This window comes from Rhinolophus sinicus, chromosome 3 (genome assembly GCF_057876585.1).
Source record: "Rhinolophus sinicus isolate RSI-liver-muscle chromosome 3, RSI-T2T, whole genome shotgun sequence".
Lineage (NCBI taxonomy): Eukaryota > Metazoa > Chordata > Mammalia > Chiroptera > Rhinolophidae > Rhinolophus > Rhinolophus sinicus.
Window position 1 is genome coordinate 172,509,872 of NC_142503.1, and position 26,201 is coordinate 172,536,072.

General features: G+C 35.0%; 1 protein-coding gene across 33 annotated transcripts in view; it reads left to right on the top strand.

The window, feature by feature from the left end:
• GPHN (gephyrin) overlaps positions 1 to 26,201 on the top strand; it is a 431,232-nt gene that overhangs the window by 324,115 nt on the left and 80,916 nt on the right. For all 33 annotated transcript variants that reach the window (XM_074327330.2, XM_074327331.2, XM_074327333.2 and 30 more), the window contains one exon: positions 15,725 to 15,862. In XM_074327330.2, the coding sequence (XP_074183431.1) occupies positions 15,725 to 15,862 (138 nt within the window). The remainder of the gene's footprint in view (positions 1 to 15,724; positions 15,863 to 26,201) is intronic.

Genomic DNA, 26,201 nt, shown 5'->3' on the forward strand with positions numbered 1-26,201 from the left:
GTATGTATCACTTCTCTATAAAACAAATCTGGAATAGCTCTCTGTTTTCTACAGTAGCAAGTCTCTTCAAAATTTGTCCTTAGCTGAATTGACCAGCATTATGCCTTACACATATTTCATCCTCTCCACCTCCAACCTCTACCCTCATTAGGCAATTCCTCATTCTACGAAAGTGTGTACTTTGAAATCTCTGTTATTTTGCTCATTCTGTTTCAAATGTTTCTCCCTTTTTCTTACTGTTTAAAGCTCAACTCAGTTGTCACCTCCTCTATGAATTTTACAGTTTGTTCCATCAGAAATAGTTATTCACTTTTCTGAGTTATCAGACATAGTATTTTGTTTTTACATTAAAAGATAAGCATTTATAGGATTTTTCACTTTTTCCTTAAAACACAGCCTGATGTATTTGTTCCATGAGACCGTGGAAAATAGGAATCTCCTTTATCTCAACATCAAAGCGCCTTATAGAGAGAGAGTATTCAGTTCCTATTTAGTGAATGAAGTTGGAGGAAAGAAAGTTGCCCTTGTGTGGTATAGGAGGAAGCACACCTGACTAAAAACCTGGAGATCTGGTCCTTTCATCCTGGCCTTCTGTCTGTTTATGCATGTGGCTTTGAGCTAGTCTTTTAACCTTTCTGTGGTAAAACTTGTTGCTGACACGAAATCTTTATGGGTATCACTCCCATGGTTAAAAACTTGACAGTGTTGACTTACATGCTAAAGTTGTACAAATAGTTTCCCATTGACTTACATGATAAAAATCCAAACTCCAAAGCCTCGCATTCAAGGACCTCCACAATCTGGTTTTAGTTCCTTTTCTGGCCTCAAGTCCCACTGACCCCCACTAAGAATTTAGTGCTCTCACCATACTGACCTCTACATTCTTTCTGAAACATGTTGTGTCCAGTCTCACCTTGGCTGCTGTATTACTTAGTCCTGGCAGGTGTCAGATGACACACTCACACAGGATAATGAAGGAGAATTTATTGAAGGAATGAGTTACAACAGAATGGCCAGAATTAAGGAAAAACAGGAGAAGTTGAGAACTTTGGGAGCTAGCAGTAGCAGGGAATTGCGCTAAGCCTCAAGTAGCCAGGGAAGGGAGCAGTTATGTAATCTAAAACAAATGTGTTAGTGAGGACTGCCTCACAGAATTGATGGTTTTCATTAGAGGAACATAGCCACTGCCAACCAGCAGACAGGAGACCAAAGGAATAAATACCTCGTCTGTACTCTTCTTCTGTTCTCCATTCTTTCACCAGTGCTTCCCATTGAACTCAAGCAGAAGCCACAGGGTCAGGGAGACTGTTCTATCCATAAACGTTCAACCCTTGGGAGCACAGAGCAGGGTAGAAAAGAGTGGATAGTGATGTGTGGGCACAAATGGAGCTGCTTTATTCAAAGTACTCTCCCCACCTGAGTTTAAGTCCATTTCTCTCAGATAATGGCTCTATTAAAAATAATATTGATGTAAGTATCTAACACTTATGGATTATTTACCATGCTCCAGTCATTGTGACACACAAATGGAGGAGAGGGTATAGTTGGAGGAGGGGGGAGGAGGAGGAGACGAGGGAGGAAGTGGAGGAGAATAAGGGAAAGAAGAGGCTGGAGAAGTTAGCAGATCAGAACCTCCAATTGGCCGTATAGTTTTTTCAGGTGAACCTCCTAATTGCCTTGCTAATGGGTTTGGACTTTATTGTAAAGGCCAGTAAAGGAGTTTAAACAACGAAATGACCAAATTGAACTTTTGAAATAACATTTACTACTGTGTGGGGAATGAGTTGAGTCAGGGTGAGATGAGAAGCAGGAATCTGATAAGAGCTTGAATTAAAGCTGAAGCAATAGAAATAGAAAAATAAAGCAGGATTTTTGAAATATTAAGGAATCACAGTTGACAGGATTGGGAACTGGATGTGAAATGTAAGAAAGGCAAGAAGCACCCCCAATTTCTAACTGGGGCGATATATAAATTACAGTACCTTACACTGATATGCTGCGTACCTCATTTTCATAGTCTTAAAAGATCAGCAGGTGTTTGCTCGTTGGACTGGAATGAGAAGGGCAGTTGAGACAGGTGTGTGACAAAATCATGCTGTATACTAGAAATTACTGTTTTCTATAGTTGGAATAAATGTATGTGGAACCAAAGAGAGAAAAAGTTGAGGAGAAAGGACAGATCATGAAAGGCCTAGTACATTATTCTAGGTAGTCTGAACTTTATCACTAGGATAATGGAAGCATTTGATGGTTAAAAACACAATTAAATGAGATGCTGTTGAGAAGTTTCCCTAAAACCTCAGAATTTGGCCTGACTTTGGAAAATATTGGCTGGGGTGGACTAAAAAAATAATTATTTCAAATCAAAAAGCATTTACTAAATATTTTTAAGTGATGTATGATCATTGTCAAGAATCTGAATAATACAGAAAAGTAGGAAAGAAAGCATCACCTTCATCCTACTACTTAAGGATAAGTACAACTACTACATATAATTATGGTACATTGGATAGTATTTTACTTATTCAGTTGTAATCATAAAAAAAAAAAAAAACCATAGCACTCGTATCAGCAGAATTAGTTGTAAATTAACCCCACTTTTTAGGACTATAGAAAGACCATTGGGATCATATCAAGTGCCCAATAGAGTAAACCACATAGGTTTTATAGCTTATCTATGTGCACAATACCTTAAAAACTAGATTTCTGTTTTCACCAATGACACTGACTTAGTCTTTACATTTCACTCATTCTCTATGAGCACCTGTTCTAAGATTTTTCTTTCTCAATTATATAAATTAATATCTACCACATGCTTAAAGATCTTGTTTAACAAAGTTTACATTTTACAAAAGATATTAACTGAAATTTACTTTTTTATTAGTCTGTCCTTGAAGTTAATATATAGGGTGGGCATTCTGGAAGTTGAAGCTTTATGTGCTTTTATACCTAATAATATGAGAAACAGCATCATGTAAGAAGATTAACTAAGGGAAATGTGACTTTATGAACTGATAAAATGCCTCTAACTGCAAAGATGACTGAAATTCTCTTGGTCTGTTTTCCCAGGGCATTATAAAGACTAATTAAGGCTTAGAAAGGGCTTTAAAAGGCACTTGTCAGATTCCACTTTTAGAGATATAATAGTTTATCATTTCTAAAGAAACATTACTTTTTCTCTACCTTTGTCTAGAGAACGTTTAGAACAAGAACGTACTAAAGAAAACAAAATACTAATTTTGCATTTTAATACCAGTGACTCTTAGAATGAAAACATTCCAAATAGAAGCTGATATATGTAATATATATATATATTGACACTTATGTTAATGCCTCTGAAATTGTATCCTGACAACCTCTTCCTTTGGGAAATAAGAGAATTCTTAGTCAACTTTTTGACTATTTAGGGTTAGAAAAAAGGATCCCACTAGCGTAACAAACCAAGCTGGAGTTCAGAGACCCAAAAAGGTTTCCAAACCAGAAATAAGATAACAGGACAGGAATGAACCAAGACATTCCAGATTAGGTAATATACAAGCTGTGAGGTTTATATTCCTGAACCAAAATGACGGCAAAACAAAGGGTAAATACCTATAAGTATACTAGTAAGCAGAGAGGAGAAAGATATAATGAAAGAAGGATACAGGTACAGGGGACAATTGTGTCTGGAACTTTTCTTTGCCATGGTGGCTATAACCAGTACCCACAATTATTAATGTATATACATCACTAGTGCTGCTATAAGGGCAAGAACCCGGGGATCCCGATGGGAGGCCTTCCTCAAGAGCACCTTAAGAACACCTGGAGTAAAGTCCAGCCCCATAAAGCTTTTCATAGTCATGAAAAACTGTTTATCATGTGAAACCACCTCAAGCCAAAATACTTTGTTTTTCTTTGTTCGCAGTATTCATACTTGACTCCTATATTGATAACTTTTTAATATAATTTTATATTATAGTATTATTTTAGCAAATCTATTTTATCATTTAAAAGATATCATATCTTTTAATTCCATTTTTTTACTTCATCTCTTTTTACCCTGTTTTCTCAGCTAATTTTATCTATTTATTTTTAATGTTGTATTTTTAGCTTACTTATATGTGACAAATTGAAAATAAAAGCCAAAGGAAGACAGTTATAAAAACAGTTCACACCTGACCATGGGAAATAAATTACTTTTCCCTCCTTTTGGTCTTATAATTTTTCTGTAGATTAAACTTCCTGACCTCAAAAATAACCTATAAAAATTTACTTACAGTGTTTCCACTGTTATCATTTAATCATAAACTTGGTAGTACATACCGTGTTATACCATATTATATAAGACCCAGTCTTACATTATAGTAAAATAAGACCCGGTCTTATGTTATTTTTTGCTCCAAAAGATGCATTAGAGCTGATTGTCCGGCTAGGTCTTATTTTGGGGGAAACACAGTACATTGAGCAAACGTAATTTTCCATTTCCCTGATTACTTGACCTTAGCTAAAAATGGTTATTGTCATATTTTCTTAATCTGTTTTTTCTTTTCCCTACTACATTTGTTCTTTCACCACTTTTTAACAAAAAGGTAGAGGAAAAACCTTTGTTTTCATTGTTAAAATATGTTTGCAATTTTTTTAATGGATAATTATAGTAAAAAGAACATGGAAATTATTGACCAGAATAAGGTTTGAAATTGTATATAGTGTTTATCTATGCATCCCATCTTCTTTGTCAGTATATATATATTCTAGACTGATTAAAATCAAGCATTTAGAAACTCATTCAACAGAAATTTTCTTTGTGACCACTGTGTGCACAGCATTTTTGGGCATTGCTGTTAAGACACTTTTTTCTTTCTTAAAGAGCTGATAATCTAGTTAAGAAACAGACATGTATATAAATAAGTGTAATTACTGTAAAATATTTAATACAATATGCAATGAGAACCCTAAAATAGAGTATTTTATAGTGCCTTTGTGCAGAAAATAATGGAATAGTTTTGCATTGTTTCATAAAGGAGGGACTACTGAAAAAGGGTTTTGTTTTGTTTTTATTTAGAAATAATTTTAAACTTTAGAAAAGTTGCAAGAATAGAACAAATAATTCCTGTATGTCTTTCATCCAAATGCCACTAAATGTTAGCATTTTGCCACATTTGCTTTATCATTTCTCCACATATATTAATATACATATTTTCCTAAATTATAATATTTATGAATATATTACAGACATGATGCTTCTTTACCCCTACTTCAAATGTATATTTCCTTTTTAAAAAAGGAAGAAAAGAAAGGAAGAAAAGTGTTCTTACATAACCACAGTGCAATTATCAAAATCACAAAATGAACCTTGCCACAATACTATTATATAATCTTACTTAAATTACATTTTGCCAGTTTTCCTAATAATATTCTTTATAGCAAAAGGAAAAAAAAAAAAAACCATTCTCTTCTGATCTGGGATCCAGTCCAGAATCATGCATTACTTTCAGCTATCATCTGTCTTTAGGCTCATTTATCTGGAACAATATCAGAGGTTTTGTTTGTCTTTCACAACCTTGCCATTTTTTAAGAGTATAGGTCAGTCGTTTTGTAGAATGTCCATCAAATTTAGATTTTTCTGATGTTTCCTCATGGTTTGATTCAGGTTATGCATTTTTGTCAGTAATACCTCATATGTGATGTAGTGTCCTTCTCAGTGCATCATATCTGGATGCCCATGAGGTAATTTTGTCCCATTATTGGTGATATTAACTTTGATCAGTTTGTTAAGATGGTGTATGTCAGGTTCCTCCACTGTAAAATTACTATTTTGTTTTGTAGTTAAAAATCTTCTGGGTACTAGATTTGTTGAGATGCTAAATGGGAGGGGATTGGGGAGCAAGGTGAAAAAGGTGAAGGGATTAAGAAGTACAAATTGGTAGTTACAAAATAGTCTTGAGGATGTAAAGTGAAGCATAGAGAATATAGTCAATAATATTGTAATAACTATGTATAGTGCCAGGTGGGTACTAGACTAGTCAGGGGAATCACTTCATAAATTATATAAATGTCTAACCACTATGCTATACACCTGAAATTAATATAAAATAATATTTGAAATTCAACTGTAATTGAAAAACTTTTAAAGGGGGGGAAGGTGAAAGGGAATAAGAAGTCCAAATTTCCAGGTATAAAACAAATACGTTTTAGGAATGTAATATACAGTATAAGGAATGTAGTCAGTACTATTGTGATAGCATAGTATGGTGTCAGATTGTTGTTGGACTTATGGTGATCACTTCTTTAGGTATATAAGGTGTGATTAAAAGATATGGTCAATGTTTAAATAATAAAAAATTACTACAGTAAAAGATACATTGCTGTTAATCCCCCTCAAAATACTCCTTCTGGTTTCAAACACACTTATCCCAGCGTTCTTGCCACTTTCTGAAGCAGTTCTGGAAATCCTCTTCTGTGAGTGTCTTTACTTCATCCTCCATCATGATAACGCTCCATGTCACACATCACTTCTGATACAGCAGTTTTTGTCAAAAACATTGCAGTGTGTCCTCATCCACCTTATTCACCGGATCTGGCACCATACAACTTCTGGCTCTTCCCCAAAATCAAAATGACCATGAAAGGAAAACATTTTGAATTGATTCAGGGCACCAAAGCAGCCACGACAGCACATCTAAAGACACTCATGAAAGAGGACTTCCAGAACTACTTCAGAAAGTGGTAAGAACGATGGGATAACTGTGTTCAAAGCAAGGGCGGGTATTTTGAGGGGGATTAATGGCAATGTGTCTTTTACTGTAATAATTTTTTTAATTTAAACATTCACCATATTGTTTGATCACACCTTGTATAAATGTTGAATAATTATGGTGTACCCCTGAAACTAACATATTTAACGTATTTCCCCGAAAATAAGAGCTAACTGGAAAATAAGCCCTAGCATGATTTTTTCAGGATGCTCATAATATAAGCCCTACCCCAAAAATAAGACCCCATTAAGATCATCAGACAGATGGACACATTTAGTACGTCCATTGCAACACATGACAGATGTATTGAATTATAAAATAATATTAATATGAAATATAAATAAATAATGTTATTGATATTAATACTTAAAATAAATGATAATATAAATTATAATTATTTGTAAATACCCAAGTGGGCGCCTTTGGACAAGAGGTAAACGCCTATGTAAACAGATGAACTCGAGACTTATTGCCGAATGACCAATGGGAGTACAGACACAATGCACGAATAACACACACACTTAATAATAAACAGACATGGTTGTGTCTAATATGAATCTTCATAAATCAGTAGGTCGTTTGTTGTAACAGACGTACTTAATGCACTCGTGTGAAATAAAGAAACGTTTTCTGAATTTTGGAGCCTGCAATTTTTCATTGCTTTTGTGTGGGCCATCATTCTTAACTGTCATCATTTTTGTTGCCACTCCTGTCTCATAAGTCTTCAATTAACACTTAATTTAATGATAGATTTAAAGGGAATAATATTTTGATCCCCAGACAAGATGAGTGCAAAAAGGAAGAGCTATTCCGTTGAGTACAAGAAAGGAATCGTGGAGGACTCCTGGGGCAAGAACCTTACGGCTTTGTGCAAAGAGAAGAAGTTGGATCTCCGAATGGTCCAAAAATGGCAAGCAGAGTACGATAACCTCAGTCAACAGGTGGACGAGGGAAATGCTAAGAAGTGCAAGTGTAGATCAGGTCAGCAACCATTATTTCCTGAGGTGGAAGACATCATCTGTGAATGGATTGCTAATAGCAAAGGCTTTAATTGTGCACAGGATTGATATTCAAGCATTTGCTCTTGCGATGGCACCACAGTTAGAAATATTCCCCAGAAGAATTCAAAGCATCACAACACTGTCTGGATAGCTTCTTTCAGTGATATGAACTGTCTCTAAATTCGACAACACTGTTCAAGCTGGAATATACTGACATTATTAAATGTGAACCTGCATTCAAGTCCGTTGTTGATGTCATCGACTTTTCTAAATACCAGCTCTCCAACATGATTGCTGTGGATGAAACTACAGTGTTTATGGGCCAAGGATCTCAAACGACAATTGATCAGAGGGGTGCCTCATCAATCTACATTCCCTCCACTGTTACTAAAGTGCACGTGTTACCTGTATTTTGGCAATTCATCGGGATGGCAAGAAATCCCCACCTCTAATCATCACTAAGGGCAAGAAAGATAAGGTTGAACATCTTTCAGGCATTTATGTCTTGAAACCAAAGAAGCCTGGTGCACACAAGCAGTTATAAGTAAGTGGGTCAATTTAATGCTGCCACTTATTTTGTGCAGTGGCCATAGAGGTCTGCTAGTCTGGGATTCAGCCAGCACTCAGCGCGCTAAAGACTGAAGAACTTTGTTGCAGAGAGAAGAATATATCAAATAATGATTCCCGCAGGAATGACTGCTATCTCCAGACTCTTGTTATTGCAATAAGTAAGCCCTTCAAGGACCATTTGTGCATGGAAATCAATGACTACATTGAAAATATAATGGAGAGAAACCAGCATGGAAACTTTGTTAAGCTAGCCTGCAAGAGGTCGTGACTTGGATGAAGAATTCATGGGATAAAATCACTGACAGCTGTGTTACCAATACACTACGAGCAGGCTGCATGGACAATAAGTGCTCATTTAAGGAGAGCTCTATTGCTGGACCTGAGAGATTGGGGCCAATGGCTCCACAGGAAATGGAGTCACAAGAAACTCAAGCCGGAATTCAGAGTTTGGAGAGTTATGACAATGTTCCAAAAGAAGATGACATGACTGTATTTGATTAAGTGTAGATTTTTGTACATGAATAAATGAATAAATGTAGATTGTTGTAAATGAATAAATGTAGATTGTTGTACATGGAAAAATAAGACATCCCCTGAAAATAAGCCCTAATGTGTCTTTTGGAGCAAAAATTAATGTAAGACCCTGTCTTATTTTTGGGGAAATACAGTAGCTATATTTTTAATAAAAAAAAAATTTTTTTTAAAGAATCTTCTGGGGATATACACTGAAATAATATAAATATGTTATTTTTCTTGAAGTTTATCACTTTCTAGTTTTAGTATCCATTGATGATTTTTGCCTGAACCAGTTATTATTATGATATTTGCCAAGTGGTGACTTTCTAATTCCAACATTTCTTCATTTATCAGTTGGCATTCTGTTGTAAGGAAGAATTTTATTTAATCATTTATTTATGTTATTTATATTAGCATAAGCTAACGGGTGCTTATTTTTGTTTTATTAAATGCATTATATAATCTCCTACTCTCCTAATTAATTTTGATTCTTAAGTTGTCTCAGGTTTGGCCAAAGGGAATCTCTTCAAGTTGACTCCAAGATCCTTTTGACATGTTACCATCATTATTTGAGTATTTCCTTACCAAAGAAAGTTGTGAAGGAAGAATAATAATTTCCCAGGAAAACAAAAAGATGAGAGAAAATTTATTCTAGGCAAAAAGAACATCATATACATACTAAGGTAGGAAAATATAAAATAGTATGGTGTATTCCAATATCTACAATGGAATGAATTTTCTTTTTTTATTTTATTTTATTGGGAAATATTGGGGGACAGTGTGTTTCTCCAAGGCCCATCAGCTCCAAGTCTTGTCCTTCAATCTAGTTGTGGAGGGCGCAGCTCAGCTCCAAATCCAGTCGCCATTTTCAATCTTAGTTGCAGGAGGCACAGCCCACCATCCCATGCGGGAATTGAACCGGCAACCTTGTTGAGAGCTCACACTCCAACTGAGCCATCCAGTCACCCCTCTGGCAGCTCAGCGGCAGCTCGTTGTCTTCAATCTAGTTGTGGAGGGCACAGCTCACTGGCCCATGTGGGAACGGAACTGGCAACCCCATTGTTCAGAGCTCGCACTCTAACCAACTGAGCCATCTGGCTGTCCCTGGAATCAATTTTCTAAGTGATAGAATAATGAGTGGTGAGGCTGAAAAGGAAGCAAAGAAGGGTTTTATATACTCCTCTAAGGAGTTTGAATTTTATCCTATGGGTGATAGCGAACCATTGATATAAATTAGACAGCAAAAATTTGTGACAACAATGCCCTGTTTTATAATCTTGATGCACAGAAATGTCAAAGGTACTTTCCTGTAATATTTCTTATACAGCTCTAGAAAATAACACAATCCTTTCAGCCATGGTTTCTAGGTTTTATCAGAAATGCTACAAGGCTCGTTATGTTGAATCAAGAAGTACAAAATTTATGAAACTATTAAAATAAAATTTAAAACAACAAAAGAAATTATTTTCACATGTACAAAATGCCCTGTAATACAGAGCCTACAAATTTTACTGTTGCCATTGTTTCCTGAGAGTCTTGTACCTGATTTCACTTAATTTGAGACATTTATATGAAAGACTAAATGCTTTGTATATCAGAACCACACATTCTTTGAATTTCCAAAGTCGCTAGATATTTAACCTGAAAAAATTACTATTATTTTCTCTCTTTAAGTTTCCTGGGAAAGGTATTCATTATCTTAGGTGGTTTCTGTACAGAAAGATCCAGGAAGTAGAAATACAAGGAATTCAAGCCTAGTATTCAGTGCAAATACTATGAGAAAATAGAGGCAGTAATATTAGTTGGGGAAAACAAGTTTCTTCCTTGAGATTTTCTTTATATCCAAAGAATGAATAATGATTCATACTTTAGATAATTGGGGAAATCTCTTACTGATTGTTTTGAATAAAGTTTCCTCTTGAGGTTTTGAATTTAATCAAGAAGAACCTGCATAAACATCTTGTTTCTATTATATTCTGTCCAGTCTTCTGAAAGCATTTTCTCTTCATTTACTGCTAATTTAGAAGATGGATTTTCAAGCCAAGATGAAACATTGTATATTAAGAATTGGCAGGTTAAAAAGAATACAATTGAAGTGTGAAAAATAATTTCATTGGTATAAGCAGCTCCATTTCAAGATGGCCATGCCACAGAAAAAAAGGTTACAGCTGCATAACGAAGATCCCTGCCTACTCTACTTAGTAGAAAGGAGTCCATTTCTGTGTCTCTGTGCAGGGCTTGTACCTTGTAGACATTACCATTAGTATTAAAACATGTCTGTGATGATGCAATCCTGAGTGGACCTGTACTGTTTTTACACTGACTTCTTTTATAGTCTTTTTAGTGATTGTAGCTGCTGCATAGGAGATAGGAAATCTCAATAACATTTTGAGTACTTTACCTGCAAAGATTCTGAACTAATATAATCAACCCCATGTCTAGACTTATGCGCCAGAAAATATAAGAGACAAATTCAGTTCTACTTATGGAAACCTGGGCTTGTTAGAGAAATCTTTAGATCATCAATCTGTGGCTAATTTTGTATCGCTTAACCCTACAAATCTAGTTCAGAAAATTAAACCCATAGCAAAAAAATGGTCTCAGTGTAGATGTTATACGCAACCTGTTAGTCTTTGCTCAGTTTGGACAACTACTAGTGGGGAGGATGTCTAGACTTCCTTTCCCCATCCACACTCCCACTCCTATATAAAGATCCCATATCCTAAAGCACTCTCTAGTTTATTTTTGTTCAAGTAGCTAGCCTTCCTACAAATTATCACTAACAGCCGTACATCACCTGCTAATTTTACTGTTGTAAATTAAAATAAATATTCCCTTGAACACTATAATCTTCTCTGTAGGGCATATTTTCACATGTTAGCTTTGTTTTGTTTTGTTTTGTAGTATTGAATGGAGCTAATGCCCTCACAGATTCTCTTTGTGACAATTGGTATTCATTTGTAAAGTAGCTACCAGAATATATTTGTGGCCATGAAATAGTTTTTGCTTTGTAGAAAAAAATTCTATCCAAATTTTCTCTCAAATTTTGGATATTGTCTCTATCCAAAAACCAAACTTCTTTTCATTATAACCTTCTTTTTAAAAAATGATTCTTTTCTTCGATCCCTACTTCTGCCTAAATGGAGTTTATGGACCACTGATGCTAGGCTATAACCCATCTGGCCGTCATACTTTTTTTTTCCTCAAGTTTTTTCTCTTCTATCAGATTCCTGTACTAGGCTCAGAATTAAAAAGAGGGTTTGGGTGTGAGAGAAACCACTTCTTGATCCTTTTTCCTGCCTGATTGAGTGCTTTGGTGTTGTAACGTGAAATAATAGCGGTCAGAGATAACTCTTCTTAAATTTTCTGAAGCTTTATTTTGAAGCTTCTTCTAAATCACTGGTGTCAACATCAGAAAACAGTTGAAATTGTATTTCTTTTAAAAATGGAAACAAATCAAACCAGAAAACATAACTATTTGCTCACCAGATTTCTTTTGGGAGTGTACGCTTTCTAAAAATGGGCTGCCCTCATGAGGCCTACAGAAGAGCCCCTGCGGTGCATGTGGCTGCTGTGTCCTCAGCCACGTCCTCCAGCTGCTGGCACCTCTGAGTGTGTCCCCGGTGCTGTCCCGGAGCAGTTTGTCCACTTTGACTTGAGAATGAGAGTACTGCATCACGTAGATCAATGGCTTTCTAACCTATTTGGGCTACAATCTTTTGTTAAATGGAATCATATATGGATAAATAGTCATCCTGCATATTGTGTGATAAAACAGAACTAGGTGTGTTAATGTTTTTTACTTGTTCCTTTTAGTTTAAAAGAGCAGTGATTATCTGTTTCATTCATTTTATTCTTGTGTGTAGAAGATCAGTTACAAATACTGTTTTTCTCATATTTATAGGACCAAGTAACCCTTCTTTATTGGTGAAGTAGCTGACTGTTATTACTGTGTGATTTTGGGTGGGTCTTGAGTGGGAAGAAGCCTCTTGGCATATAGAAAGTGCTCAGTAAATATTTGTTGAAAACACAAACACACACACACACACACACATACACACACACACACACACCTCTCTCTGTGCCAGAGAATTAGGAGTCTCCTCCTTTGAGACATTCCTTTCAGTTAATTTGTTATATATCCAGAAGGCTCCTGTGATAACATATAAATAGTTTAGCCAGAGACCAGTATTAACCCATAATAATCGAAGTTTGGATTATTTATCCACTGAGGCAGTCTCTTTGTGCAGAGAGTGTATAAATATTGAAGAGCTTAGAGAAGCAAAAGCGCAGAGCAGGAAACGCCCATTGTTTTTCCCTTCCCAACTTTTGACTTTGTTTGAAGGATTTGCTATTCATTCATACCTCAAGTATTTCTTCAGTAACTCCTGGTACTGTAAGTATAAGGAAAGCACTGTTCTAAAAATGGCAAAGGATGCAAAGATTAATAAGATATAAATCCTACCTTCAAGGAGTTTACCGTTCACTAACATAAGTAAGACAAACATTTAAATGTCTGTAACAAGGTAGAGAGTGGTAGGTGCCATAAGAAAAATATAAACAATATAAAAAATTATTTTAAAGATGGAGAATATTTTTTCCGGCTGATAGATATCCACACTGCAATTTCCAATTTACAAATGAGAGCGAGAGAACAGCCAAACAACAGTGTTTGCAGTTACTCCTTGTGTGTTTACCCTTTGGGCTATAGACCCTTAAGGTTTCAAAGAAAAAGCCAAGTTATTTATCAATAAGGATATAGTGTTCTAAGAAGTCCCTTTTTGTCCTTGTATGATTCATTTACTAATTCAGCAAATACTTATTTTTTTATTGCCTGTGATATATCAAATAACTATTCTAGGTATTGGATATAACAACAGTGAACAGAAAGATAAATTTGTTGCTTTCTTGGAGCTTACACTGTACTTAGAAGAAGAAGGCTATAAACAAATAAATATAAGTATATATTATCTATTATAGGTATATGGATATCCATATCTGTGTGTGTGCGTGTGTGAGTGTGTGTCCATGTAGGAAAGTAAACTAGGGTAAGGAGAATAAAGAGTGATGGTAGGTGTATTCTACATAGGATGTTTAACAAAAGCCCTCTGATGTAATATTTTAGCAAAGACATGAAAAAAAATGAGGGATAGATGGAGCTATAGTATCTGGGGAAGAAAGGTCCAAGTAGAGAAAACAACAAAGACCTTAAAAAGAAATGTATTTGGCTGATCAAAGACAAACAAGGAACTAGTATAGCTAGAGGACAGTTAACAAGGGGGGGATAACAGTTTAGAACAGTGGGAGCCATAATATGTTGGGCTTTGTAAGCCATAGCAAAGCTTTTACTCTGAGTGAAATGGAAAGTCGTTGGAAGATTGAGAGCAGAGATTAGCACAAGACTGTTTAAAATTTAAAAGGATCACTGGCCGGCCCGGTGGCTCAGGCGGTTAGACCTCCGTGCTCCTAACTCTGAAGGCTGCCGGTTCAATTCCCTCATGGGCCAGTGGGCTCTCAACCACAAGGTTGCCAGTTCAATTCCTCGAGTCCCGCAAGGGATGGTGGGCAGCACCCCCTGCAACTAAGATTGAATGTGGCACCTTGAGCTGATGGCTCATTTGGTTGGAGCGCATCCTCTCAACCACAAGGCTGCCGGTTCGACTCCCACAAGGGATGGTGGGCTATGGCCCCTGCAACTAGCAACGGCAACTGGACCTGGAGCTGAGCTGTGCCCTCCACAGCTAAGACTGAAAGGACAGCAACTTGACTTGGAAAAAAGTCCTGGAAGTACACACTGTTCCCCAATAAAGTCCTGTACCCCTTCCCCAATAATAAATAAATAAATAAACAAAAGGATCACTGTGACTGATCCTAAATGTAAGTGGACAGGGACAGAAGCAGGGAGACCAGTTAGGAGACTATTCAGTTTCCCAGGAAATGATAGTTCCAAATATTCGTGGAGATGGTGAGTAATGATCAGATTCTAGAGATATCTCAAAGGTAGTTTAGATATGGTTCTGAGAAAAAGAAAAATCAAGGCTGTCTCCAAGGTTTTAGACTAATAACAGGAAGAATGGAGTTGGTGTTTACTGAAGTGGGAATTGCAAGAGTAACATGTTGTGTGGGTAGGATAGGAGGGTAGGGATATACAAATAAGGTTTGAATTGACTGTTACACATCCAAGTAACAGTCTTATTCACCAGCTATTTGGGTTACATACAAATCTGTAGTTAAGGATAGAGGTTGGGATTAGAGATATAAAATTAGGAGTTTTAGTGTATGGGTAATATTAATGCTATGGGACTAAATGAGGTTATGTCGGGAATAGCTAAATAACTTTTTTCTATGACATTTTTCAGAGGAAAGAAAATTTCCTGTGAAACCCTAAAAAATTCAAGTTTGGGTTTTTCATTTTACTAACTATCTCATTAAGTGAAATAAAGTTCAATATAGTGGTTAAGGACATGGACTTTGAAGCCAGCTACCTAGTTTTGAATTGTGGCTCTTCTGTTACTAGTTCTGTGATTGAGTCCAAGATATATAATCTCTCTATACCTCTCTTTCCTCATGTGTAAATAAAGATAATAATGCTGCCTCCCAATAAGGTTGTTGTGAAGATTAATAAGTTAAATTAGAACAATGCCGTGATACGTAGCAACACTAAAAAAGGATTAGGCAATATCATCATTAAAGTTCACCAAGTTTTGACACATGATGTAAAATTGCTAATGTCATTTCAAGTTCCACCAAAGCAGGCTACATTTTGGAAGCAGGAGAAAATTTCTCACCTTGTAATCTTTATTTGCAGACATAAGAAATAGAGTTGTTGATATTTATGTATCATTCCCATTTTTTAATCCCTGTGCCAGCATCATATTCTTAGTTAATTGTCTTCCTGTTTAGGTCACAGTGCTGTCGATATCACCAAGGTGGCTAGAAGACACCGAATGTCTCCTTTTCCCCTAACGTCTATGGACAAAGCCTTCATCACAGTCCTGGAGATGACTCCGGTGCTTGGGACAGAAATCATCAACTACCGAGGTACTCTTATGTTTGCCCGATACCTTTTCATTTGTTTTCCGAGTAAGATTCATAGAACATTGATAGACAGTTTTCCTGAAAGATAAAGGATTTTAATCATTATCACAGTTACTATCATCATTCTTTTTACTTCTTAGTTCTGTGCAACTATAAGGTCAGCCTAATGGTATACAGAGTAAAGAACCCATAAAGCTTTCTTTTTCATAAAAAAAAATTTTAAATGGATAAAAATAAACTGTGTTTCTTCTGTCCATCAAAATACCAATACTCTAAAGAGAGGGCTCTTAGCACTATATGAGGAAAATAGTTAACTCCAACTCTGCCTGATGTCCTATCTGTCAGAAATGGAAGGTAACTAATCTGTCTCATATTCCTGTTTTCCTTTGTGGAAAATATGTTTTTAAAGGTAAAATGTAAAAACTACATTAATTTCTCCGTGGATCACTGAGCAACCAGTCTAATCTCAGTGTTTCTGCTTCATCTATCTATTCATTTTCTGCTCTTAGTTTAGTAAGTAGCACATTGAAACCAGCTTGTGGAAAGATGGTGGAAAAGTGGTGTTCCCTAGTGTTTTCTATTTTTAATCAACCACTTCCCTTTCATTTATTTATTTATTATTAGTTTCAGGTGTACAAAACAATATACTACATAGTTAGACATTTACACCCCTCGCAAAGTGATAACCCTCCCCCAACCTACTACCCCTCTAACGTTGTCTATAGCTGTTACAATTCCATTGACTCTATTCCCTGTGCTGTACTCCATATCCCGTGACTATATGTATATTTAATTACAATTGACACTCAATATTGTTCAGCTTCAGCTTCAGGTGTGCAGCGCAGTGGTCAGGCAACGACTTCCCTTTCTTAAAAATTCAGCATAAAAGTTGTATGTAGTGCAACCTGAATAAAATATAATTCTTAATTGTTTTCGTTATGTTATCTTTTATTTTACAAATAAAGGTCTTTATTCATAGATCATAAAATATTCTAACTTCAGTGAACATTAGTGAGTATCTATACAAACACTCTAATTTTTCTGCAAGGAAACTCAGACTCAAATAGAACAGAAAAAGAATAGGATTAAGGCTCAAGACTTAACGTTCTTCTCCTTACTACATGACAGTGTCCTTCTTCCAGTGTTAAAATATAAAAATATGACTGTAGGTAACAAAACAAATTATTTTAAAATTAGAAGGCCTAAAACTAGTGAAATTTTAAATGCCAAATTGTAGCTGTTTGTTCCCTGACCCTACATAGACAAAAATTGTTTTTATATTGTTTGCACTTATTTTATATCTTTGACTTGCATTATTTTAAATATGTGTATCAGTAGGCTTAAACATTTGTTTTTGTATTACTCTCATTAAAGGACATAAAGATTAGAAAACTCGCTAGAGTAGGGAAATAGTCAGGAATTAAGTGATTTCAAAATCAATTTTAATGAAATAGGTTTTTTCTATTATTAAACACAGATTATTCAGATATATTTTATGTCAGTGACCACCAAGGCATATTCAGAAAGTATGAATGTAAACTTAAGTTGGAAAAATTTTAAATAATACTTTACCTGTTATAAACATAAATTAACCATCCCTGGCCTCTTATAATTTCAGGGGAGTTTCCCTTAACATCAGTCCTTGGAAAAATCTCAGTGCATGCCAAGTCACATTTAAACAGAAATTCCAGTCCTTTTAAGGAAAAAACAGAATTGGAAATGACCATTTCTGTATTTCCTCTAGGAAAAAAAAAAAAGAAAATCTGTGAGATGAATTCTCTTTTCCCTTTATGTGCTTTTTCCCCCTTCATTTGTTCATCAAATCAATTGTCACTTGTAAGTTAGCAAACTCTTCATGGATGGTTAACTTCCTTGTCAACTGTTTCCACCCAAGATGATGAAAATTAATAGTGAGATTGGCATTCAACCTTTGCATTGGATCAAACTCAATCTGTAATGCAAAAAAAGGGTGTTATAATTAACCCTCCTAGGCACTTTAGGTAGGTGTTTTGAAAACACCACCATACATACGTAGAAACATAATTCAATTTGTTCAACAAATATTTATTAAACATTTAATAATGTTAGGTACTATGTTACGTCCTGGATATACAAAGAGGAACAAAACAGCACTTCTGCCCCGTGGATCTCACTGTGTGCTGCACAAGAGAGACAGGCAAACAATGTGGTACTTGTCTTCTTTAATCAGCGTTTTTGTAGGCTTGCCTTCCTATGTCCATTCCTTGAATATAAACTTTATTTAGCGTTTTTGACTTTGATCCTTTTCACATCTTGCACATTCATTTCAGATAACCTCATGCATGCCCATGGTTTCCAATACTACCTGTTAAGTGATTTCTAAATCTGTGTTTTTGCCCAGAACTTGCCTAAGCTCCAGACCCATACACCAAATGTATACCTCCTGCCAGTATATTTAACATAATCAATACTAAACTTACTTTCCTTACCTCTACAATGTTTGTTTCTTCTCTGTTCTTGAATGCATCCCTTCTGTTCCATTCCCAAAGCTATCATTTTAATTTAGGTTTTTATTAACTTCCTGGATTATCATAACAGAATATTGAAAATTATTCTCCTAAAGCAAGTGCCTACATGTGCATATATGTATAAAGTATTGGGGTTTTTTATTTATTTGTTTTGATCTGTTTTGGCTACAGATGAATTTTCTATTATCTCTGATCTGTATTTTAGCATTTCTACTATTTTCAGCTCCTATCTGCAAGCAAGGCCTGTAAGGAGCGTGCTCCATAGATTATAAATACCTCCCTTTGGATTCTTGTGAAAGGCATAACTGGCATAATAATGGATGATAATATTTGTAAGACTATCATTTATGATTCATTTTCTTTGCTTGTAAAATGCATGACTTGAATAAATTACAACTTCACGTATGGCACAGTACTAGCTACTGTAAAGCAGATTAAAATATCTGGCTCCATTCCCTATAATCCCCAGTCTTTCATTAACAATGGAAAAACTATGAGCTTTCAATAGAAAAGTTTCTACTTACTTAGGAGCATTATTTTAGATTACAAACTCTAGGCTTTCTTATTTAAGATTAAATGACCAGAGACTTCAGCATCTGGGTTCGTTGTTTTTCAACAAAAGACTTAAGCAATTCTAGTCAAGGACCTTTAAGCTTTGCTGTTGTTACAACTCAGGTTGAAGCAATGAAGTATCTCTTTTAGAATACTGACCACAGCAGAGCCATTTCTCCCTGTCTCTGACTTATAGTTAGATAACTGCCTGAAGACAGGCAGCTTTCTTCAGCTGAAATTACTACCCTTAGCAGAAATTCAGAAGTTCCTGATTTGAAGCAGTAGGAGGTTCTCACCAAAATGATTCAAAGTCATGCTAGGAATCCATTAACTGCTCCTGAGGTTTCAGGGGCTGTCAAAAAAAGAATGAAAAAAGCAGTAAGGTATACTGGAAAGAGCTTTGCCATCAAACATAACCTTTACCTGTCTTTACTTTTAACTAGCTGAGAGACCTTGGGCAAGCTGTTATACATAACCTTTCTGAGTCTTATTTCTCTCATATGTAAACATAGAAGTAATGTCTACCCAATAAGGTCATTGTGAGATACTATTAAAGGAAATAATCTATGTGAATCATCTAGTTTTCCCTAAACTGCCATATTTAGAATTCAGTAAATTGTTCTCTTCGCTTCTCCACGTGGAGATTGTGCGATCATAGCCCTAGGATAAACACTTGTAAATGAGAGTCAAAGCTAGAATTCCTTGGCTCAGCTCTATTTGTTGATCCACAAGCGTTTTGTTGTAATCAAATTTACACTTCCCACAGCCAGGACCTTCAGGCATGTACTCCCAATCTCATTAGAAAATTTAACTAATTAGCAGTTTTCACTGTTTTTCAGTGTATCTCTGGTCGAACTTTACAAAATTGAAGCAGAGAATCGAGGTAGTTATTCAGATATTTCAAGTGAAAGCATATATTCTTATTATCCAAATTACTGCCTCCAGTTTCTGCCTCTAGTCTAGTAAGATCTTTACGTAGGATGATGCCATTTATTTACAAATATCTCTTGGAATATTGGTCTGTGCTGGCATTTGCTATAGATTTTTCCATGAATGTGACTGCTTGAACTCACTCATAATTCCCTTCAGGTAGTCTCACCTCTTCTACTCTTTAGTCCATAAATTTCATTATACCTCTAAAATATGCACAGCTCATTGTATCATTCTATTTATGTTATTACATCATTCCCTTTACACTTTTCCCTGAATTCCTCAAATATGAACATTTCATTAAATCTCTCTCTCTCTGTTTATGATGTGTATGTCTGTGTATGTAACCATAACCTCTAGGCAATTGTGCTGGTCTTCATATCCAAAAATTGTGATTATGTTGCCAATCTGCTCTCCGTATATGTGCCTTCAGGTGCTTCTTTCCCCCCAATATTGTGCACACACATATGTGCTGTTATCACGGTACTCACAAAGCCCCCTTGTGTGGGGAAGTTATTTTTTATAGTTATATAACTGAGTAAAATTAACTCATTCACATAGAAATCAGAAGCTACAGTGTTGGCCTAATCATCCCTATGTCGCAACCAGGTGGACAAATCTTCCTATTTCCTACTGCCTTCTATACATACTATTATATAGTTCCATGTAAAAAATAAAACGTATTATAAATGTATTCACTTTAAGTAATTTTGATGGAAAATAATCTATGTTTAATCAAAAAAATAAGGAGGAAGTAATTTTTCAATATGATTTAAGTTAGTTTACATTGCTTTTATTGGATATGTCTGAGATTAAAACAAGTCTTTAAATATGATTTTTAGTTTTCATTATTTTTGGGGTACCTAATTATATTTTAACATTTTAAATATATATGTCTTATTTGGTATAATTTATTTAGCAATCTTTTTATTCAGTATCTATTTTGAAGTACCATAGTCTATATTAATAGTATTAGGTTAGGATTCAGAATATAAGCAATGGAAAAAGTATTGCGGTTAAAATGGAAAAAGAAATAGAAAATTTCTACAAAGGAATAACATCAAAACACCTTATTCAAAATTTCAAAGGACTATCTCGGGTTTTTAGAAATTCCTGTTCATTCTTAATGTTATATTGGTAGAATTATGAAAGTTTATGAAAATATAGAGGGTACAAAAAAAAACGTATACACATTTTAAGAAAGGAAAAAATCTATTAAAATTGTAATACTCAATATATACCAATAACAAAAGATGAATACAAGTCACATTTGACTTTTGCAATTATAAGAGGTGCTCAAAGTGGTTACCATCAGCGTCCAGACACTTCTAATTATGGCGAACTACTACTGTTTGAGCAACGTTGATCAAAGTGTCCACTTGTATGCATTTTTTGGCACCCCCAGTACACAAGATTTTCCAAACTATAGGGAAGAAAATTAGTGCAATTGAAGAGATGAACTTAAATGACAGTAAAGGATTTCCCAGTACCAGCAAGACAATTACCAGGAATGAAAACTTGGCAATAGCTTTTTTTTTTTTTTTAAGTTTGAATTGACTAACTTTCCCATTGGAGCATCCAGTGCTGCAGTAGTTAGTTACCTTTTTGACTGTTTTCTTAAGCAAAGACTTTGCAGTTCCTGGCAGGCTCTTAGCACCCCAAGCAGCTCGGGCTATGTGCCAGGAAAACTCAAGTCTTCCTTTCATTTAATTGTGAGACAAAAGCATATGAAGAAAATCAGAGATGCAAGGTTTCTATAATCAACAACACTCTTGGTAATGTATCTGAATGTGTAGAAGCATGGAATAGATTTGCAATAATTTTTAAAACTTTAACTCAACTTTTCAAAAACAGAATTTAAGTGCTTAAAAATCTTATTTTTTGTTTCTATAAACTCCAATGCCCTTGATTAGCTAACTTGCTGAAAAAAAATCAACTATTAACATCTTGTCTTATCATTTGGAAATAACACTGAATGATTCAGTAATACTGTTGCAACCTTGAGACTATTATTCCTTATTTTGATATTAACAATATGAGAAAAAGCCACCAGTATTACTTCAAAGTCAATATTATGGTACGTTTGATATTTATTTCTGCTTGCATTCCCTCTAGGAGCTTTATTTCATCATATATCTTTTTTTTCTTTTCTTAAAATACTTGTTATGTATTAACTTTTTTTGATAGCCATAGTAATATGCTAATGTAGGGCCAATCATTGTTGAAAAATTAGGAATTACTTTTAGGACACTAGGATATGTGGTTCAAAATTATGGAAATTATAGTAAGAAAATATTTTTTTATGGAGCATATTATAGTTTATAGGATAGTGATTGAGAAACTACCAATAAAGAAGAGTTGAAATTGTTCAAACTATAGAAAGAGCATTTTGCTTATTTGTTTGATTGTACCAAATCTTGACCAATAAATTCACCCCTTGGACCTAAGCGCTATCAGTGACACCCTATTCATTTGACCTGGGTGTGGCAAGGTTTCCATCATCAAGTACCAAAAGGAGTGAGCACTTCCTCTCAGTTGAAACATTGTCTGTGACCTCAAGAACATTTTAGGCATTTTTTTAAACTAATATTTCCCCTAAAAAATATATCTTTCATTTTAATTAAGTTAAATATTTTTTGTAGTTACAGTTATTTTTAAAGCTTAATGTTTCATATATAGAAATGAATATATAACACAGATGTAAGCTATAATACTCAAGAATATTTACATCATGAAACCACAACACAACATAATTCATTACCAATTCTATTGCATTTTTTGTATTGTTAAATCATGACTTAATCATTTCTGGTAATCATAACATTTGTGTTCCAAATTCTATGACTTTGTACAAAGCTGATTTTTATATTATGAGGTAACAACTGTAATGTTTGCCCTTACTGATTACATTGGCAGGTAATAAGTCCCTAGATGGAAAAATACAAATGCACAACATAATACCACTTTGAACATGCTACTCATTTTAAAAGTATAGGGATTTTACTGTACTAGGCCATAAACATGACTTCTGGAGTACCTAGAGATTAATTAATATACTTGTTTTCACCAAAGGGATATTCACCCCTAAATCATTCAGTCTTTCTCTGTTTACACCTATGTGAAGCCTGTAATACATAAGTGAGATCGATAATATACCAAATGTTGTCTAGTTACTGTTTCTAATTCACAATGAATATGTGGAGAATAAATTATACTGGGATAGGATTGGAGTCATTCACCATATTAAATGTGTAGTGTCTGTTAAATAATCATGAAGTTTTCTGTAAGTATATTATGCTTCTGTAAATATGTTAAAACTTTTTTAATACTGTAATGACCTAAAAATCTGTACATGCTTCACCTTCCTCTTACTCCTTTGGACTTAGCTAATATTGTTCCTACCAATGGTCATTTGTCCAGAGTAAGAGTATGTGTAAAGACTGCCTTCTCAGCTCTTTTGGTGAGCACAGTGGATAGCTGTTAGGTCAAAGAGATCGGTGGTGGTGGTTTTTAAATGTTCTAGTAAGTAAGTAAACTTTTGAGGGATTTACAATCAATAGCAAACTGACTTGTCTTGGATAGTATCTTTTCTTTTCAACCTTCTGTTATCTACCACATTCTTCCCACACTCCTGAAATATATAACTGATGGTATCTTGGTTAGTGAAAGTGAGGACAAGGAATCAATTTCCTGGACCACTGAACTCAGAGTTTTCCCTTGGCTTCCTCCAAAGCCTTCTTAGAACTAACTACACAGGGAGCTTTACAACTGTGGGATCGTTGCAATAAGTGACTTTGAGAAATTAACATGTTTTTCCCTCTTACATCCAAAGATCACTGAGTCCTCCTAACATCTTAATTTAGACAGCAGGAAGAGAGTATTATCTGGGCCAGAATAAATGTCCAAGCAAACAAATTAAATATTTACTTTCATATTTGTGTTTAATGCTCACAAATCATGCTCAACTTTATACATAACTATCTTGATTTTTCTTTATCTATGCCTCCATTGTCAGCCATTTGAATCTGTAGAGACTTTTTCTGAAGATATTTTTTCGACCAGTCATCCCAGTGTAAAAAAGCTCACTCCAGAGAGTAGGGAATTCATTAATGACTGTTATCTGTGGGAAATTGACTCATATGAGTTTCCTGCTGACAACATAAAAAGGCTACCAACTTTTGACCAAGCACTCTGCCACTGTCTTCTTGCAGTACAAGTAAGCATACCACACAAAACAGTGTAAATCATCAGCCTATCTTTTCCACTCCTTCTTATCTACCTCTTCATAGCACTTAATTGTATATGAGAATATTGCCCAGGGTCCCCAGTGATGCATAGCTGTGCCTTCAAGATTTCTGACCTCCAGCATATTTGTCATCATCTTCATCAAATTGAAGACCTCTTTATTATACAGAACTTAGAGCATACAGTGAGAGGGGAAAAGTAGAACAGAATGGACATTATCTCCTCAGACTCTGGAAGTAGGACCATAGCTTCTTGGCACATAGCCTAACTTTCTACAACTGAAAGGCTCACTCCTTCGCACTGAAGAGCTGTAAACCCCCACCACCAAATATTCCTAAGAAAGCATATTAGTTACATTATTTATATATTGGGGAAACTGTCTTTTGCTTATTATAAATAGGGTTTTCATTGGAGTGGACCAACTGAAAAAGGAATTTCGCTCATGTTTTCCTGATATTATAATAAAACCTTTGGCTCCCACCGCTTCAGCTGCTCACTGATGTTTCTCTGCTAAATGCAAAACCGAAAACAATCATAATATCTAGTTTGCCTGGTTCCCATTCAAGTTTGAAGGCTAAGGCTCCCATTTTCAAATCACATGCCCAAAGTTTATTCATCGCTAATTCTTGGGCTCTACCTATGGGCAAAGAAAAGGGTTGCTTTAACATCTGTGTAAGTTTCTATACGTATGTAAGCAAGAGAAACTGTCCCATGTGATAAAGTAATTTGCAGCACTACTACATAGGTACTCTTTGAGTCCCCAAATAGATTATCTGGTCAGACACTGAATGAATCCTAACATTGGCTGCTTAGAAGAGTTATCCATTGTTTAGTCCTGAACCCTACTGAGAGATATGGAGATATATAGATATAGATATGGAGCTATATAGATATCAATGATATAGATATAGCCATAGACATATTAGGGGCTTGTGGAGCAGAGAGGTGTATCTGACATTTTTTCCTTCAATACTCTTGTATCTGCTGCCACCTGGGATGTTTTACCATTTTCCAATCAATTGCATATTTCTCTTCAAATTCTGGCCCTTGCCTTAGGCTTTTAGACCAAAACTTGAGGTAATGCATGTTTTTCTCTTTGAAGAGATTTGAACTCTGCTGGTAAGTTAACTTGATACCAGCTCCAAAAGCAGAACTAATTCAGTGGGAATCTAATTTACCTTAAAGATAGCAACCCTATATTTAGCACAAGTCCAAAATAAAAAGCTAGCCAATTATATATATATATATATATATATATATATATATATATATATATATATTATGAAATTTACATTAATAACTTAAGTATGAAGCAGTTCTTTCTTTCCAGATTAAATGTTTTATTTTTATTCCCATGATGTTGGAAGAAGGTCTATAAAGACCAGATGATGTATGTGTGCTACAAATATGATGTTTCTTAACTCTTGTAAATATGATTGTATGTTGGAATGAGAGAAATATTCTTCTTTTAAAAAAATTTCTTATCCTTACCCTTTAAAAACAATAACAGCTTTATTGAGACACAATTCATATGCCATACCATTCACCCACTTAAAGTATACAATTCAGTGTTATTAAGTATATTCACAGATATGTACAACCATCACCATAGTCAATTTTAGAACATTTTCATCAACTCAAAAAGAATCCTTGTCCCCTTTCACTGTCATCTACCTCTGATCCCTTCATTCCTCCATCAGCCCTAAGCAAACAATGGTCTATTTTCTATCTCTAGAGATTTATCTATTCTGGACAGTTCATATAACGGGATCATATGTGATCTTTTGTGACTGGCTTCTTCTATTTAGCATAATTTTTTCAAGGTTCATTCATGTTGTGGCATGTATCACTACCTCATTCCCTTTTTTTATTATAGTAGTAAAATACATGTAACATAAAATTTATCACCTTAACCATTATTAATTGTACACTTTAGTGGCATTAAGTACATTCACGTTGTTCTGCAACTATCACCACCATCCATCTCCAAAACTTTTTCATCTCCCCAAACTGAAACTCGATACTCATTAGATGATAACTTATATTCCCCCCTCTCCCCAGCCCCTGGCAACCACCATTCTACTTTCTGACTATATGATTTTGAATAT